The following is a 15,961-nucleotide window of genomic DNA, read 5'->3' as shown; positions in this document are numbered from 1 at the left end:
TTTTTATAGGATAATTCCAGATTGTATTTAAAGTGTTTAGCGCATTGGAAGCTTGTTTTCTCATCACCTTTAGGATGTGATCTACATGAATAATGCATTTACGTTATACGTTCTTTTTTGTGTGGCATTATAAATAGTCCAGTTGTAAATTTTTGATAAATTCTCCCTGACTATAGAAAACATGGTATTACTTACCTGACTCTAATGATGTTTTGGACAGATATTTTAAGTTCTGATTTCAGGTGTTGATTAGAGTTGCTGAAAACCTTAACAAAAATTGGTTGTTAGTGTAGCGTGATTAATTTATAAGTGAGGAAATGGAGGAAGCTTACTATTTCTGATATAGTACTGTACAACCTAGAATTAACTTTACCATTGAACTGATACTTCGTTTTTACTTAACATGTTTTTGGAACATAATATATATGAACTGTTTTGTGATTTAGATAAAGTTTATTAAATACCTAGTATTATTCCTTGGATCGAAGCCCTCATTTTGTGAACTCTTGGGTATATTAATAAATAAGTGAAATATGCTGAAATTTTGAGCAAATTATAAGAAAAATTCTAACAGATACCTGTATTTCTTATTCGTGGTTCGTAGCCTCAAAAATTAAACGTAGGCTGTGCTGTAAGTTGTAGGGCCACTGTAGAAACTTGAAGTCGTTAGTGCAGAATTGTGGTCTGTAACTAAAAACAAAAGTTCTTGAGGATGGCTTTACTGTTTTAAATTTCAGGAAGCCTAATACGTAAATTTACTTTTAAAGTCAGTACAAAGTGCTGTCTGTGTGCTTTTAATGATTTTTAAAAGTACCATCTGAAAAAGCATTGTTCAGTAGGGTTTTTTTCTTTTATTACTGGTTCTGTGATGGTGGACAACAAATTTAAGTATGCAGATCATCTGTAATGAATGCAATCCAGAGTTACTGTCCTTTTCTTTGCTTATTATTCACAGGTTCACAGATGAAGAGTCTAGAGTATTCCTGCTTGATAGGGGTAATACCAGGGATAAAGAGGCTCCAAAGGAGAAAGGATCAGAAAAAGGGAGGGCAGAGGGAGAATGGGAAGACCAGGAAGCTCTAGATTACTTCAGTGATAAAGACTCTGGAAAACAAAAGTTTAATGACTCAGAAGGGGATGACACAGAGGAGACAGAGGATTATAGACAGTTCAGGAAGTCAGTCCTTGCAGATCAGGGTAAAAATTTTGCTACTACATCTCACCGGAATGCTGAGGAGGAAGGACCCAAGTACAAGTCGAAAGTTTCACTAAAAGGCAATAGAGAAAGTGATGGATTTAGAGAAGAAAAAAATTATAAACTTAAAGAGACTGGATACGTAGTGGAAAGGCCTAGCACTACAAAAGATAAGCACAAGGAAGACGACAAAAGCTCTGAGAGGATAACAGTAAAGAAAGAAACCCAGTCACCTGAGCAGGTAAAGTCTGAAAAGCTCAAAGACCTCTTTGATTACAGTCCCCCTCTACACAAGAATCTGGATGCACGAGAGAAGTCTACCTTCAGAGAGGAGAGCCCACTTAGGATCAAAATGATAGCCAGCGATTCTCATCGTCCTGAAGTCAAACTCAAAATGGCACCTGTTCCTCTTGATGATTCTAACAGGTAATTCCACATTGATGTCCAGTAAATAATTAGTGGGTGGTTAGTTAGTATTCTAGCTAATTATTCTTTGAACATACGTAACCATTTTGATACTCAAACCAATGGTATATTTTGTTTGTGTTTGTTATCAATATGCTCCAGACCTGCTTCCTTGACTAAAGACAGGCTACTTGCTAGTACACTTGTCCATTCTGTCAAGAAGGAGCAAGAATTCCGATCCATCTTTGACCACATTAAGTTGCCGCAGGCCAGCAAAAGCACTTCAGAGTCGTTTATTCAACACATTGTGTCCTTGGTTCACCATGTTAAAGGTATGTTTAATTTTGTGAATTAAATTTCTCCTGCAAATTAAAAAAAAAAAAAAACAAGAAAAAAATAGTTGTATTAATAATTAATGTACCCCAGACCTAGCAGGTATATAATCGAGACCAGTAAAAAACTGAAAAAATAGTTTCACGAAAGAGTTTTCAGTCATGCTTGGCATTGAGAAGTAGGAGGGTGTTTAATAAAAGGTGGCTGAAGCGCTAACTAGGGTTAAAACATACCCTGAAAGTCTACATCATAATAAAACACTGTGTAGAAGTTATGTCACTATCAGCTGTACCGGATATATTTCAAGTACAGAATGCTTGTAGATTGTCTTGTATTGCACGCCAATGGCTTGTGACAGTGTACCCTTGGCACAGATTTAAAATAAAGTTAGCCAGTATTGTTATTGAATATTATTTACCAAAACTTTGTTTTCAACTTTTGAAGAAACCTGAAAGTAATGGAAAAACTGTTAATGTTCCAGCTTGTTTTTTGGTGCTGCTTAATTTATAATACTTAGCTTTTTTTTTTGTTGTTGTTAAATGATGATAAACCAGAAAAAATTTGTCAGTGTTTTTAAAGTGTGGGGGGGCGGGGGAAAGAAGGTTCAAGAAATTAAGAAGTATTTTAGATGAATAGTGATTAGGCTGTAATTTAACTTCTGATTGTGGTCATCGATGATATTTCTTTATAATGGCTTTTCCTATTTCACCAATATGTAAGTCTAGTTTCAAAGTTAATAATAGTTTTCAAAGTTTTAAGGCATGACATTTTGGGCAGTTTGGTTGAGTTTTTTGTTTTTGTTTGTCTTGTTAATTTTGCCTTTGTGTTCAAAAGACAGCATACTATGAAATAGGTTCTTTTCCAGGAACCTCCATGGCTGTTGGTCTTCAAAATCATGTTTTTTTCCTAAAGTATGTGTTTTGCCGTAGAATAGTTCTTTATAATAGCTGAAACTTGGCACTAGCAATTCTTTATGCACTTGATATTTCCAGTACAGTGAGTAGGTAATGAATTTCTTTTTGACTCTAATTATTTAAACACGGTGACATAAGAGAGTTTTGTTATTTGGCTAGTAACTAGGTTTGAGAACCAGTTTGTGACCATATTACTGTGGTACATAAAATATAAAACATTAACATTTTTTCTTTTTTCACCTTTTTTGATCAGTTCCCACATTTTACAACTTATTGCTGAATTTTGAGATCACATTTTGATAAAATTTTTCCTTTTGCATTTTCTTTTTTGCTTTTTTAGAAGAACTGTAGTTATGTTTCATTATTGGTATTGTGCAACCGATCTGAACAGCTCTTACTTTATATAGAGCTGAAAATGCCCAGTGATGTTTTCTTTTTCATTGTAACTAGGTCCTGGAATATGTTTTGAAATGGCAAAATCCATGTTTCAGAGTAAAATAGCTGTTGAAAGATACAGGCAAAGTTGAATCTTCTGTCTTCCTGGCAAAAATGGCATAAAAACTGAGTTGCTAGCTCAAATTCCTGGGTTTCATGGAATTATGATTGAGGCACTACCCTTGTAGTGGCCATTTCCAGTTTTAATGATTGGTTATGAGACATGTGCTGGATATTGGGCGGTAAGTTGACACAGATGTATGTTGACCTGTTAAGCAGATAGCTTGCTTCGTAATGTAGCATTTCATAGCTCATGACTTTATACATCTTTCTAGTTTACATTTACAGTGTATCTCTCGAACTGGTAGAAAAACTAATCAGTATTATTACTAATCTTAAAATTGCTTAGAGAAAGGCTAGACAATATCAAATGTGCTGTCAGGTTTGCCGAGAAGCCAGATCTCTTGGAATAATTATGAACTTAAATTGATTTTAAAGTAATATTTTTCCATTTGAAATGATGACAGTATTTTTTTTCTTAAATCCATTTTCTGCTGATTGTATCAACGTAGTTCTTGAAATAATTTTATTAGTGTACTCAAACCAGATGTTTAGTTATTTCAGTATTTTTTGTTTTCTGCAAATGATAACTTGAAATAACTTCATTGGTTCATGTTGGCAAGGCATAAGGACATCCACATATTACTGTTCCTTTTTGTTTTGATTGAGAAAATGTAGTGTGTTAGTGAAATGGAATACAGACTGTTGATTTAATATATTATGCTTGAATTATATGTGGTATTGACAGGGGCCATGTGAGGAACTTTGCAGTGGTGCCCTGTTAGTATTACTACCAGTTGAAGTACAAGAAGTTGAAAAGGGTAGGAATTCTTCGTAACACTCAATTCTCTTCTGCTAGGTTTTTTGAGTATTTTTATTTTATTTTCACTGGCTACATGCCCTTCTGTCACAAGTGAAAAATCTCTTTTAAAGTAAAGATAACTAATGGGGCAGTGTTTTTCCCAAATCAACAGAGCAATACTTCAAATCAGCTGCAGTGACCCTAAACGAGAGATTCACTTCGTATCAGAAAGCCACTGAAGAACATAGTACCCGGCAAAAGAGCCCTGAGATACACAGGTGTGTGTACTATTGAAATGGCATATAAAAATGTTTTTATAGGAAGACCCTGTTTTAGCAAGATTATATTGAAAGTATGCTGTCACATCATGATAACAGTGAACTTTGGTTTTATTCCTGGTTTATACCTTGAATAAATATTTCTAGACTTGAAAATTTTGTAATTTACTCTTTCTTCTTCATTTTCAGGTAACTTGGTTTAAACTGGTTATTAGAACTTAAAGTACTGACTCTTATCACTCCACAGTAGGGAATTAAGCAGTTATCATTTCACTTATTTGTGGGGGCGGGTGGCATGGGGGATAGATGCCTAGAGTTAGACTGGAATTTGCTTCCAGAAGATTTGTTTGTAAAATAAAAATGGTTGGTGAGAGGAGCGTGAATGTTAAAGTCACACAGTTGTGTTCACATCCTGGTTCGGTCACATGATTGCCATGTGATGACCAAGTTATTTAATCTCTGAACATCAGCTTTTCAGTGTACTAAATTAGGATAATAGTGCCCACCTTGCAGGGTGGTTTGACAACTAGTAATATTTTTTATAAAATAACTCAGTGCTTAATATGTAATAGGTGTGATTTTGGTGGTGACTGCTAAAGAGGTACTGGAAAGTTACACCTCATGTTAACAAGGGAAGGCACAGAAAAGAAAGATGCATTGACTGTGTGAAAATACCGAAGACTACATAAGAGCAAATAATCCATTGCATAAGCGCTTATTGAGGATATTGATGTAATATAATTACACAGTGATTAACACCAAAAATGATAATCAAAACATGAACATATTTTTCCATTTAAGTTTTACTGTTTTCAAAGAACAGGTGTCAGGTGTAAATTATCCAGTTGAAACATTTTAATTCGTTCTTAATATACTTTTTTTTCTTAATTGATTATTAGAAATTAGGTTGATAATCTTACTATGCTAGATTAGTCTTTCGGAAGAGAAATAACTGTCTGGTATCTCTTTAACAAAAATAGTTAATACTGAAGATTTTTTGAATTATCAAGTTAATGTGACCGCAAATATACTTTATTTTACGTTAAGGAGAATTGACATCTCTCCAAGTACCCTGAGGAAGCACACCCGTTTAGCAGGAGAAGAAAGAGTTTTTAAAGAAGAAAATCAAAAGGTATGTTTTTTGAATGTGCTTTTTTTCTCCATGTTAAATTCTGCTTAGTTAATGATATTGTACTAAGTATAGTTTGACCAAACTGTCCACAGATATATTTTGTTTTTAACATATGTATATATGTATATTAGTGTACAGTCAGAATTGCTTCCTAGAAGAAATTAACACTTCACTAATAAATTAAACCAAGTACTTTTTAAAATGTTGGAGAAAGGAAGAAATTAGTTCTAAGGAAAGGGTAAAGAATCAATAGGTAGACAAAGGTAAATGATAAAAGCAAGGATAGAAATTATATTGGGGTTTCTATAAAGTTTTGAGGTGAAATGAGACAAATCAGAATAAATATCCATTGATTGATGTGTGCCTAAATTAATATCTCTAGGTTTTTCACAGAGAACAAGAAGTAATCTCCATGGTACTGGGCATTTTTGGTGTTGACTGAGAAAAAAAAAAATTTAAGAACCGATTTACAAATGAACATTTGGAACAAAACCTTTTTGTCACTATTGGAATATATGTGGATTGGGGGAAGAAGCCTGTGAAAGGAAAAAGGAAGACTGGGGGAAGGGGGCTCGGTGAGAATGGAATTCAGCGGTGTGAAGGGGTGTGTGATATATACTCTTCTAATTTTAACTAGAGATATTCTAGGTGGACTAGTCTTTTTGACAGGTCATAAAGAGTCAAGTAGTAGGTTTTGTAGGGAAAGGTATAAATAGAGCAACATTAAAGAAAGAGGACTTGGAAGGACTGCTTGGTTCCTATTCCAGCAGTCACTAAGTACTCTGTGATAATTGGGAAAATAATTAGCGTTTTGGATCTTGGTCTTCTAATCAGAAAAATGAGAATAAAACTTCTGCAGAGGTGTTGAGCAGTTGGACTATTATGTAAAACACTTGGAGCTTTTATCACTGAAAGCTATTATTAACTGTAGTAGTGTACAAGTTGTTTAATTAGGGCACACTGTTAATAGATAACGGAAGCTTACGAAGAAGCTAATTTCTTTGCATGGACTTAGCGATCTTGGGAAAGTATTCTGAGAATTGAGTAATTTTTTTTTTGGCTTGAAATACTTTGGGTTGAATGATGATTAATTCTTTTTTTCCGACAACTCAGTCTATCCTTGTACTCTGACGCTAAGTTTCTTGCTCCTCTCCTTGTTAGACCAGATTTTGATCTGGAGGAGAGAGGATAGTGGTAACTGAAAGATGGGCAGGAGGATATGACATTGCTTTTTATCATTCATCCTTCTGTCTGAACAGATAATCAACATATATGTGTTAAGGTATAATTAATGTGTGTATACTTTGCCATTTACAAAGTACTTTTTCACTTATACTGTCATGTTATATGTGGGCTCGTAATACTAAGTGAATAGGAAGTTTTTTGCTCTTGATTAGATTTTTTCTTGGTTACTCTGGGAGCAGATAGATGAGTAGTTATTATTTGAATACATATACTTTCAATTTTACGGATGCTTATGAATATTACAGCTACACTTCCCAGAGTAAATGCTTCTTACTGTTGAATAGTAGCAAGGATGTCCACGTTGCTTAGCATCTTACTGATGTATAATTTCTCTTCATTCCTAGATGCCTCTTTCCATCTTCCTAAATTATATAGTATTTGAAAAAGCAATGGAACAAGAAGGAGGTGAATTGTGACCCAGTTAAACTAATGTCCGTTGCAATACCTGACTTGAGAAAGGGCAGTATATGGCCCAAGATACTGAGTACAGGATTGGGAATAATATCTTTCTGGCTTTGTTTCTACCCCTGTTCAACCTCAATTGGTTTCATTAATTATATTCCAGTTGCATGTTATGGAAATTACAGAATACTTAACTTTTGAAGTATCTTTTATTGGGTTGGTCATCTTATTTGGAAAGAGATTGATGATAATGAGGCTTAAGTAATGAGAACCATTATTATTTTAGGGCCCTTTAACTTTATAGGTAGAAAGGCTACACCTCACCTGTAGACTGTAACCTTTATCATTGTCCAGCTATTTAAAATGTTAAGGAAGCCATTTGAGAGGAGGAGGGATAATGATTAATGAGGGTGTCTTGGATTGAAAATCATATTCTCAGTAAAAAATTTATTGTGGATTATTTTGAACAAAAATTTATAAAATTCTCAAGGTAATTAGCCTATAACTTTCCCAGTCTTACTACACTTCTATAAACAGATGTTTAGTAAAAACACATCAAGTACATTTTTTAATAAAAACTGTAGAAATAGTATATTGTGATCCATTCTTTCCTGATACTAAAATACCAGTTTAGAAACTGGAATAAAATTAGACTATATGTATATATTCTCTCTCTCCCCTGAAATCTGTATTTTACATCTGTCTTTTATAGGGAGATAAAAAACTAAGGTGTGATTCTGCTGATCTTCGACATGACATTGATCGTCGTAGAAAAGAAAGAAGTAAAGAACGAGGGGATTCCAAGGGCTCCAGGGAATCCAGTGGATCAAGAAAGCAGGAGAAAACTCCAAAAGATTACAAGGAATACAAATCTTACAAAGATGACAGGTAATTGTTAAAACTGTCTGAGTTAGGTTTTAGCTTCTAATTAGCCTTTAATAATTGTCAGCTTAATTGCTTTCAATTTTGACTGTGTAATCGAACGTTTAAATTTAAACAATTAAAATTATTTGTTTTACAGCAAAAATGTATTTGTCTTTTACACGGCTAATGGTGGATGAGGACAAAAACTTTGGAATAGCAAGCTAACACTGAAAAAAAAAATGACAAATTAATGTGTCCTATTATCCAGGCTACATCAGGAGGTTGGACTTCAATGCAGTGCATTTCTAGAAACAGTTTGTGTAAGAACTTTGGTTCGTTATGCTTGATTCCGCACTTTTTCAACTCATAACACCCAGAGTACAAGAATTTTAAACATAATCTAGTGGTTTAACATGGGACAGATGGGGGGAGGAAGGATTACTTTTTATGAAATAGCAATGTGTATTAGTCTTTCAAAGTAATGTTTCCATGGATACTGTTAGCAGTGGTAAGAGTTACTGCAGGTATGACCTTTTCAGGTGTTACGTTAGAATCATGTAAATTTGAACATCATAGAGCCAAATAAAATAACAGGAATACAAAGTATTATAGATAATTGTTCTTCTTGCTATTCATTAGGTAAATGGTGGATTTTACATGTTGTTTATTTATGACTGGTATTTGTAATGGAATATGCTTTTTATTTCTATAACGGTGTTATGGCCAAACCATACCAGCTGTTCTCACCCAGGGTGTACAAACTGCAGTCATTTTGAACTTGGCCTTGAGAACATTAATACTTTTTCCTATGCTTCTTTCCCTTTCCTTAAAATAACCGAAAAAATTAAATAAAAAGTTAATTTAAAATATTGAAGAACTGGACTTTATTCTTGCAATTTACAGGCTGCTGGTTTCTAACTGGCAGGCCATAGCATGTATTTCAGTAGTGATGCAAAACAAGTATTGAAGAATGAAAACAGACTGTGGCAAAGTTTTAACACCCAGTTATTCTACTTATGCAATACTTTTATAATAGGGGATAGTTTTTTTACTTGGAAAAATATCCCTTTTGTTATAAGATTCAGCAGGGTCTTTGTGTTTTTTAAAACATCACATAGTTTTTTATTTTTTTATTTATTTTGCAGTAAACATAAAAGTAGAGAGCAAGATCATTCTCGATCTTCATCCTCCTCAGCATCACCCTCTTCTCCCAGTTCTCGAGAAGAAAAGGAGAGTAAGAAAGAAAGAGAAGAAGAATTTAAAACTCATCATGAACTGAAAGAATACTCAGGCTTTGCAGGAGTTAGCCGACCGCGAGGAACCTTTGTAAGTTTTGAAATCATCTTCGGTCACTTGATAGAACTTTACCTTGTATTGTACACAAGGGAAGTTGAATATATGATTTAGTATTGTCTGTTATGTGAGTCATTACTCTTAAAGTTGGTATTAATCTTGAAAAAGGTAATGGTACTTGAAGTATCATCTTCGTTAAGAAATGTCATTTTGAGATACGGAGGCATCTATATAAACCAGATAGTTTTCTTGACTTGGGGAGTAATAATTGTACTTGTTCTTAAAAGACTTCCCTTGAGCAGTCTATATTAGAACTGTTTTCACGTTTGCCACTTTTCTTCAATCCTTCAAGTCTTTGTTTACATACGGGTATCAGTCATAGAGTTCATATAAGTATTTTCTTTTTATTCTACATAGCACACTATCCCCATGTTTCTATAAAGTTGTTATAATTATTAACTTGGGATGACTTCATAGTTTTGCATCTTCTTGCCTCTTTAATTTCTACATTCAGATTCCTACCTTGAGCGAGTATCCAGTTGGGGATTGATAGGGTCTGCTAATTAGATCATTTGGAAAGAGAGGATCTTTGCCTTTAGGGTGACAGGTTCGGTGGAACACTTGGGGCTCCTGTGGTTATTCAAAGGAATTAAACAACTCTTTTGGCTAGTAAAAGGGGAAAAATACCAGCTCGATTATTTTTAAATATTAGTTGAGGCCGTGAAAGTGCAGTATTCTAAAACTTAGGTTGAGTGCATTTCTTAACCTCCTCAACCTTCACGAGGCAGGAATGTTTTGCCTGTGGTATAAAATGGGCATCATTCACCATCCTCAGTGGCTATGAGGTTAACTTAGGAAGGAAAGTAGGGAATATGTTTTTTGTTACTGCAGTAAAATTATAGTTTGCATGTAACTAAATACCTTTTGATTGCATTACTAAACAACTTTGTTAATGTTAATCAGTTTCGAATTAGAGGCAGAGGAAGAGCCAGAGGAGTTTTTGCTGGGACAAATACTGGTCCAAACAACTCAAATACTACTTTTCAAAAGAGACCGAAGGAAGAGGAATGGGATCCAGAATATACCCCAAAGAGCAAGAAGTACTTCTTGGTGGGTGTTAGAAATCTGTGTTTATTTGGTTTGCATTAATTTTCAAAGCATACTGGGTGAATACATTTGAGTACAGATATCCACCACTTTGAGAAGATTTTACTATAATGCGGGAAACGTTTTCTAAAATTTGTTACCCAGATGATTTGTAGTTTTGAAAGTGTGGGTCCCTTCAGCCCTGTTTATCTGGACATCACATAGAGGCTAATCAGGATAAGCTAAAAATATACCTGATTTTATAGCCCTAGTCAGAGAAGATTATATTGTAGTTGTATATTATGGTTGTGCTTTCGACGTTTTTCATATCTGTCTGTAAGACGGTGACAGTGGTAGAAACTTAAGATTCACCCTTATCACAGCTATTTGTTTAAATGAATAAACAGGAGGAAAAAATTCTTTTACAGTACTTCTAATTAAAGATCTCAGAGAGGCCAGCAACTTTCATTGGAGTAAAAGGAAGATGAAAAATTATTTTATGGAGAAGTTGCTTTATACTGACTTGATGCTTTCTTGTGATGGAGATACTTTCCCCTGTGAAGACGTTTTCCAAGGGGTGAAGCTAGAGGTGGTGGGTCCTGAAGGATTCTCTAGGCAAGGATGGAAAGTTTTTGCAGTTTGGCATGGGGGGAAAGGGTCCTACATCATAGAGAGATTAAGAGAATTACCAGAAGCGTTCATTTTTGTCATAGCTTTTCAGGGAAGCCATGTTTCAGAGAGATTGTTATGTGCATGCAGGGAGGAAAGTTTTATTGGATTTACAGGATTGTGTCTTCTATTCAGCTTTTTATGAATATACTTGAATAAACATGAATTCCATTGCATATGTGCTAAGTTAGAAGGAAGTGGATTCTGAAGTGGATCTCTGTGTTGTTTTGGGAAATGGATGATATACTTGTCTCAAAAATTAATTCCTGGTTGCCTCTTTTGGTACTTTAATGACCAAGAAGTAGGAAAAAGTTAAACTAAAATTTCTTACAGAGTGCATTATGAGTAGCGTTTGCTTAGTATGTGTTTCTCTTGGAGAAATTTATACGTGTTTGAGTTGCTTGGGTTGACAGCATGGAAAGAAAAAAGACTAGCACCTTTGTCTCTGTTACAGAATAAAGGTTTAAAAGTTTTATGTGTTTTGAATAGAAGAATTCAGTAAGAAACGGCTATTTATGCTAGGTACTGAAGTACTAAAGATGAGAAGACAAATATGATTCTCAGCTTACAGACTAGTAAGGGCCAAAAAACACTCTGAATACATATGGTAGCTTTCCAAAGGAGATTTTTGGAAAGGTGAGTGATTAGGAAAGGTTTCTTAGAGGAAAGTGGCTTGAATTTTGAGCTTAAAATATGGCCGAGCCTATCAGTTAGCAGGAGTGAAATAGGCCAGCAGAGGGAATTTTGATACTTAGATAGCTAGATGATTGGAATAAATTTAGGAAAATTAAGCAAAGGTTAAAAAGGTATGCAGGAGCCAGATTGTGAAAGACCATAATAAATTTGGGTTTTAAATAGGATTTAAAAAAAGCATGACTGCGAGAATAGAAGATGTGAGAGATACTGAGTATCTAAACTAAGGTGCTAGATTTGAGAGAAGTTAAGAAAGTAGCGTTTATGAGGATTTATTCAGGTACCAACTAATTGGGAGTGAGAGGGAGGAATTTATCTAAAATAGGAAATACAGAGGAAGAGATCCATTTGAAGAAATTAATTCTCTTCTGGAGAGGTTGAATTTTTGAAGCAACTGGGAGAAATCAAGTAGGAGATGTCTAGTGAATGTTTGCTAATGTGGATCTAGAGACAGAACATCTAGGAGCTGTCATCTTACAGGGCACAATTAAAAATTGTGATAAAATCATCCGGTCAGAAGATGGGGACAAGGAGTGGGTGATAGTAAAAATGTCAGACAAGTAGACCAAGTGTAAAAGGTCAAAAAGTTAAGGAATGAGAGGTGAGCAGGTAGATAGCAGTGAATTGTTTACCGTTTTTAACATTTTACAAATAATTTAGGCCAGATCTTGTTTTTTCTATGCTGTTCTTTCAGAATCTGGTATTATAGTTTTTCTTTAAATTGAGAAATATGCTTTTTTTATGATTGTGTAATGAGCCGGTAGCTTTACTGATCAAGAAGAATGTGTTATTTTAAAAATCTAGCCACTGATAAGTAGCAGTAACATTTTCTATCTTGCTATTCCGTACTATATTTAAAAATCTTTTCTCTATAGAAAATGTGCATGTCTTTGTTACAGACTTTTTCACATTAATCTATAGAAATATAAACAAACATAAAAACCAAACATAAATCAGAGGAAATGAGGTGGAAAACTACAGACATTCCTTGGGTTCTTTTGGAATAAAACTAACACAGAAATTTTGCCCGTATAGATGAAACATTAGCACATAACCCACTGCTGACCAAACCCACTGCCCACCAAACCCACTCCGACTCATAGCGGAGAAGCCTTGGCACAGTGGTTAAGAGCTTGGCTGCTAACCAAAAGGGTGGCTGTTCAAATCCACCAGCCGCTCCTTGGAAACCGTATGGGGCAGTTCTACCCTGTCCTATAGGGTTGCTATGAGTTGGAATTGACTAGAGAGCAACGGGACATTAGCACAGAGTAATATTAATTTTTTTTGTTTTTTTTAATATTAATTGAGTATTTATTATGTGAGGCACCATGCTAAATGTTTTACATGCATTAACTTATGCTTATAAAATTCTTTTGAGGTAGGGCTTTTATTCTGCTTTTACAGATGAAAAAACTGAGGTACAGAGATTGATTAGATTGGCCAAAGTTATATGGCTAATAGGAATTGAACACATCCATTGGGCTCAGAGCCAGTGTTCTTCCTCCAGTACTAACAGTAACATTTATTTTATTCTTTTCTGAAGTTTCCCATTTCAAGCCTTAAATTTCCACAAAGATAGGATAATGTTTTCAATAAGTACTCTAGGAAGGATATTAGTCTAATTTAAAACCTGAAATTTTATGCAGGGATGAGTATGAACAGTTGAAGTAAGTGGGAAAGTACTGAAGAGGATACGTTTTCAGTCTTCTGAGGAAGAGAAAAATCCCTGGTTGGGGAAGGGGGTGTTAAGGTTTGGAATTGGATAAAATAGTCTTTTGAAATTTTATCATTTTATGAAGAGGTGAAAACATTCAGAAAATCTTAGTACTAATATGGACTCTTTTATCAGCATATTTTTGGCTGTGTATAAATACCTAACTTCTGACCTTTTGTTATCTATCAAGTAATTAGTAATTATTTTAGCGAGACTCAAATCTCAAATATAACAATTTGTGGATTAAGACTTAGTATGTTTAGGATCAAAACCCTCTCAGAAAAACACCTTGATCTCCTAGCGGCAGTTTTCTCAGTCCAATTTGAGATGACTGAGTATGTAAAAGTACTTGCTAGTTTAACTTCAGTGCCTAGATTTTTGCCACTGCTTTTTCTGTTTCTGCAAACTCAGTTGCGTGGTGTGGAAGTCATCTCCTGCTGTCAGGGACATGTATCAGTAGGTCATTGGCAGTGTTGGGAAGGACTTGCTCTGTGACTTTGGGCAGTTAATTTCTCTGTGCCTCAGTTTTTTAATAAAATGGCAGGAGTAACAATATCCATTTCACAGGGTTGTTGTGAGGATTAGATGAGTAAATAGGAGTAAAGCACCCAGAATAGTGCCTTCCTTACCTATAGTAAGTTGTAGAGTTTTGATTAAAACCCATGTCTTGTACTCCAAAACCTGGTGCCTCTTCCCATAAATTTGAACACCACCAAAAACAAAAACTAAATAGACTTGGGTTTGCTCATGCCATAAGGGAGCCTGAAATTATCATGTAAACTGCAAGGGCCTCATTCTGAGTGGTAGACTACTTGCCCTTTAATGTTATGTATATTTGCCCTAATTTTGAAATGATTGAACCAACCCCTGCTTGCAACAAATTCTTCATCACAATCGCCTTCATTTGCTGCACATACCAAAAACCCGCTGCCGTCGAGTTGATTCCGACTCATAACGACCCTATAGGACAGGGTAGAACTGCCCCATAGAGTTTCCAAGGAGCACCTGGCGGATTCAAACTGTCGACCCCTTGGTTAGCAGCCGTAGCACTTAACCACTACACCACCAGGGTTTCTGTTGCACGTACAGTTTTTAAATTATTGAAAAGACTTTGAGCCTTTTCTTGCACTAACCAAAAACCCGTTGTCATCCAAGTTGATTCCGACTCACAGCAACCCTGTAGGACAGAGTAGAGCTGCGCCATAAGGTTTCCAAGGCTGTAATGTTTATGGAAGCAGACCACCACGTCTTTGTCCTGCTGAGCAGCTGGTGGGTTTGAACTGCTGAGACCTTTCAGTTAGCAGCTGAGTGCTCTAACTACCACACGTCCAGGGGGCTCCTCTTGCAGTAAAGTAAGGCTAAATAAGAACCATATGCATCTGTTTCGACTTAACCTGCAAATTCTTAAAAACACACTTAAGAACAGATCTGTTTGTAACCTGGGGACTGCCTGTAGCTTTTTGGGGGGTTTACAGTTAAACTCTTTCTGATGGGTTGAAAGTTACTTTTGATAGTTCCTAAATTCTTCTCTTCATCTAACGGAGTGTCATACACACCTGTAGCTCTTGATCTGTTGTTGGTTTAGTAGATGATTAGAAATTGGTAAATGCTCTTTTATATATGTTGATGATGTGTAACTGAGCTCTTTAAATTAAGGGAGGAACGGGTGAATATGCATAAAGTTCTGTGCTTTGAAAAAGGGTACTCACCACATAATATTTAAAAAGAATGTTTTAGTGAATTTTGGACTGTTGTTGAATACTGGTACTCCATAGGTCAGGTGATAATCTGCGTTATGCCAGTTGTCTCGTAAAGGTTTGTCATTTGCCTTATATTCCATTTTATGGGTTACAACCTTAAGAGTTCAAATTTGAGATGGGAAGGCCTTTGGCATTTAGTTTTTCATTTTGGTATAGTATGGTCATCTCATCCACAAAGTCAAGCACTTTGCAGATTTGCAGAATTGTTTTGCTTAATGGAACAATTTGTAATTTAGGGAACATTTGTAATTGGATACAGTTAGTGGAAGTTAAGGCTGGAATGTGATAACTGCAGTAGTTCAGGTTGGTGAAAAACAGTTGAGGTATTACTCTAGGGAGCATGCTATCCTGATTTGGCATGTGAAACTCCCCAGCCTAGAAGATTGACATGTTGTAATACACATTGCTCTGGATTAAATCTCTCTAGTAGGATTTTAAAATCTGTTCTATATGTGGGGCATAATTTGAATGCCGCCTGTTTTATTTAGCCAACGTTATTGATGATAATGTGATGACATTTTTGTAAGACTTTTGGTCAAATCTTTAAGGTAATTTTGTAGGGAAAAACATTGGTCATTTTATCTCATTCAGTGCAGCATAACAACAAATTGACTTAGATTAAAATAATGGAAAACGAAAAGGGCAGAATCCTGAAAGTCAGTGATAATCTAGCAGTTGAGG

The 15,961-nt window shown here is 35.2% G+C and overlaps 1 protein-coding gene across 6 annotated transcripts in view; it reads left to right on the top strand.

Moving 5' to 3' along the window:
* Nucleotides 1-15,961, top strand: part of BCLAF1 (BCL2 associated transcription factor 1) — a 29,776-nt gene that overhangs the window by 12,537 nt on the left and 1,278 nt on the right. For 3 of the 6 annotated variants that reach the window (XM_049901770.1, XM_049901761.1, XM_049901751.1), the window contains exons 5-11: nt 956-1,621; nt 1,763-1,932; nt 4,317-4,422; nt 5,470-5,554; nt 7,914-8,089; nt 9,211-9,391; nt 10,322-10,468. In XM_049901770.1, coding sequence (XP_049757727.1) covers nt 956-1,621; nt 1,763-1,932; nt 4,317-4,422; nt 5,470-5,554; nt 7,914-8,089; nt 9,211-9,391; nt 10,322-10,468 — 1,531 coding nt within the window. Of the gene's footprint in view, nt 1-955; nt 1,622-1,762; nt 1,933-4,316; nt 4,423-5,469; nt 5,555-7,913; nt 8,090-8,222; nt 8,386-9,210; nt 9,392-10,321; nt 10,469-15,961 lie in introns of those variants that run through there. The other 3 variants (XM_049901791.1, XM_049901781.1, XR_007519368.1) reach the window with 2 other exon arrangements.

The sequence above is a fragment of the Elephas maximus genome, chromosome 1 (assembly GCF_024166365.1).
Source record: "Elephas maximus indicus isolate mEleMax1 chromosome 1, mEleMax1 primary haplotype, whole genome shotgun sequence".
Classification (NCBI taxonomy): domain Eukaryota; kingdom Metazoa; phylum Chordata; class Mammalia; order Proboscidea; family Elephantidae; genus Elephas; species Elephas maximus.
The sequence above is the reverse complement of the archived record's forward strand: the minus strand, read 5'-3'. Positions and strand labels throughout refer to the sequence as shown.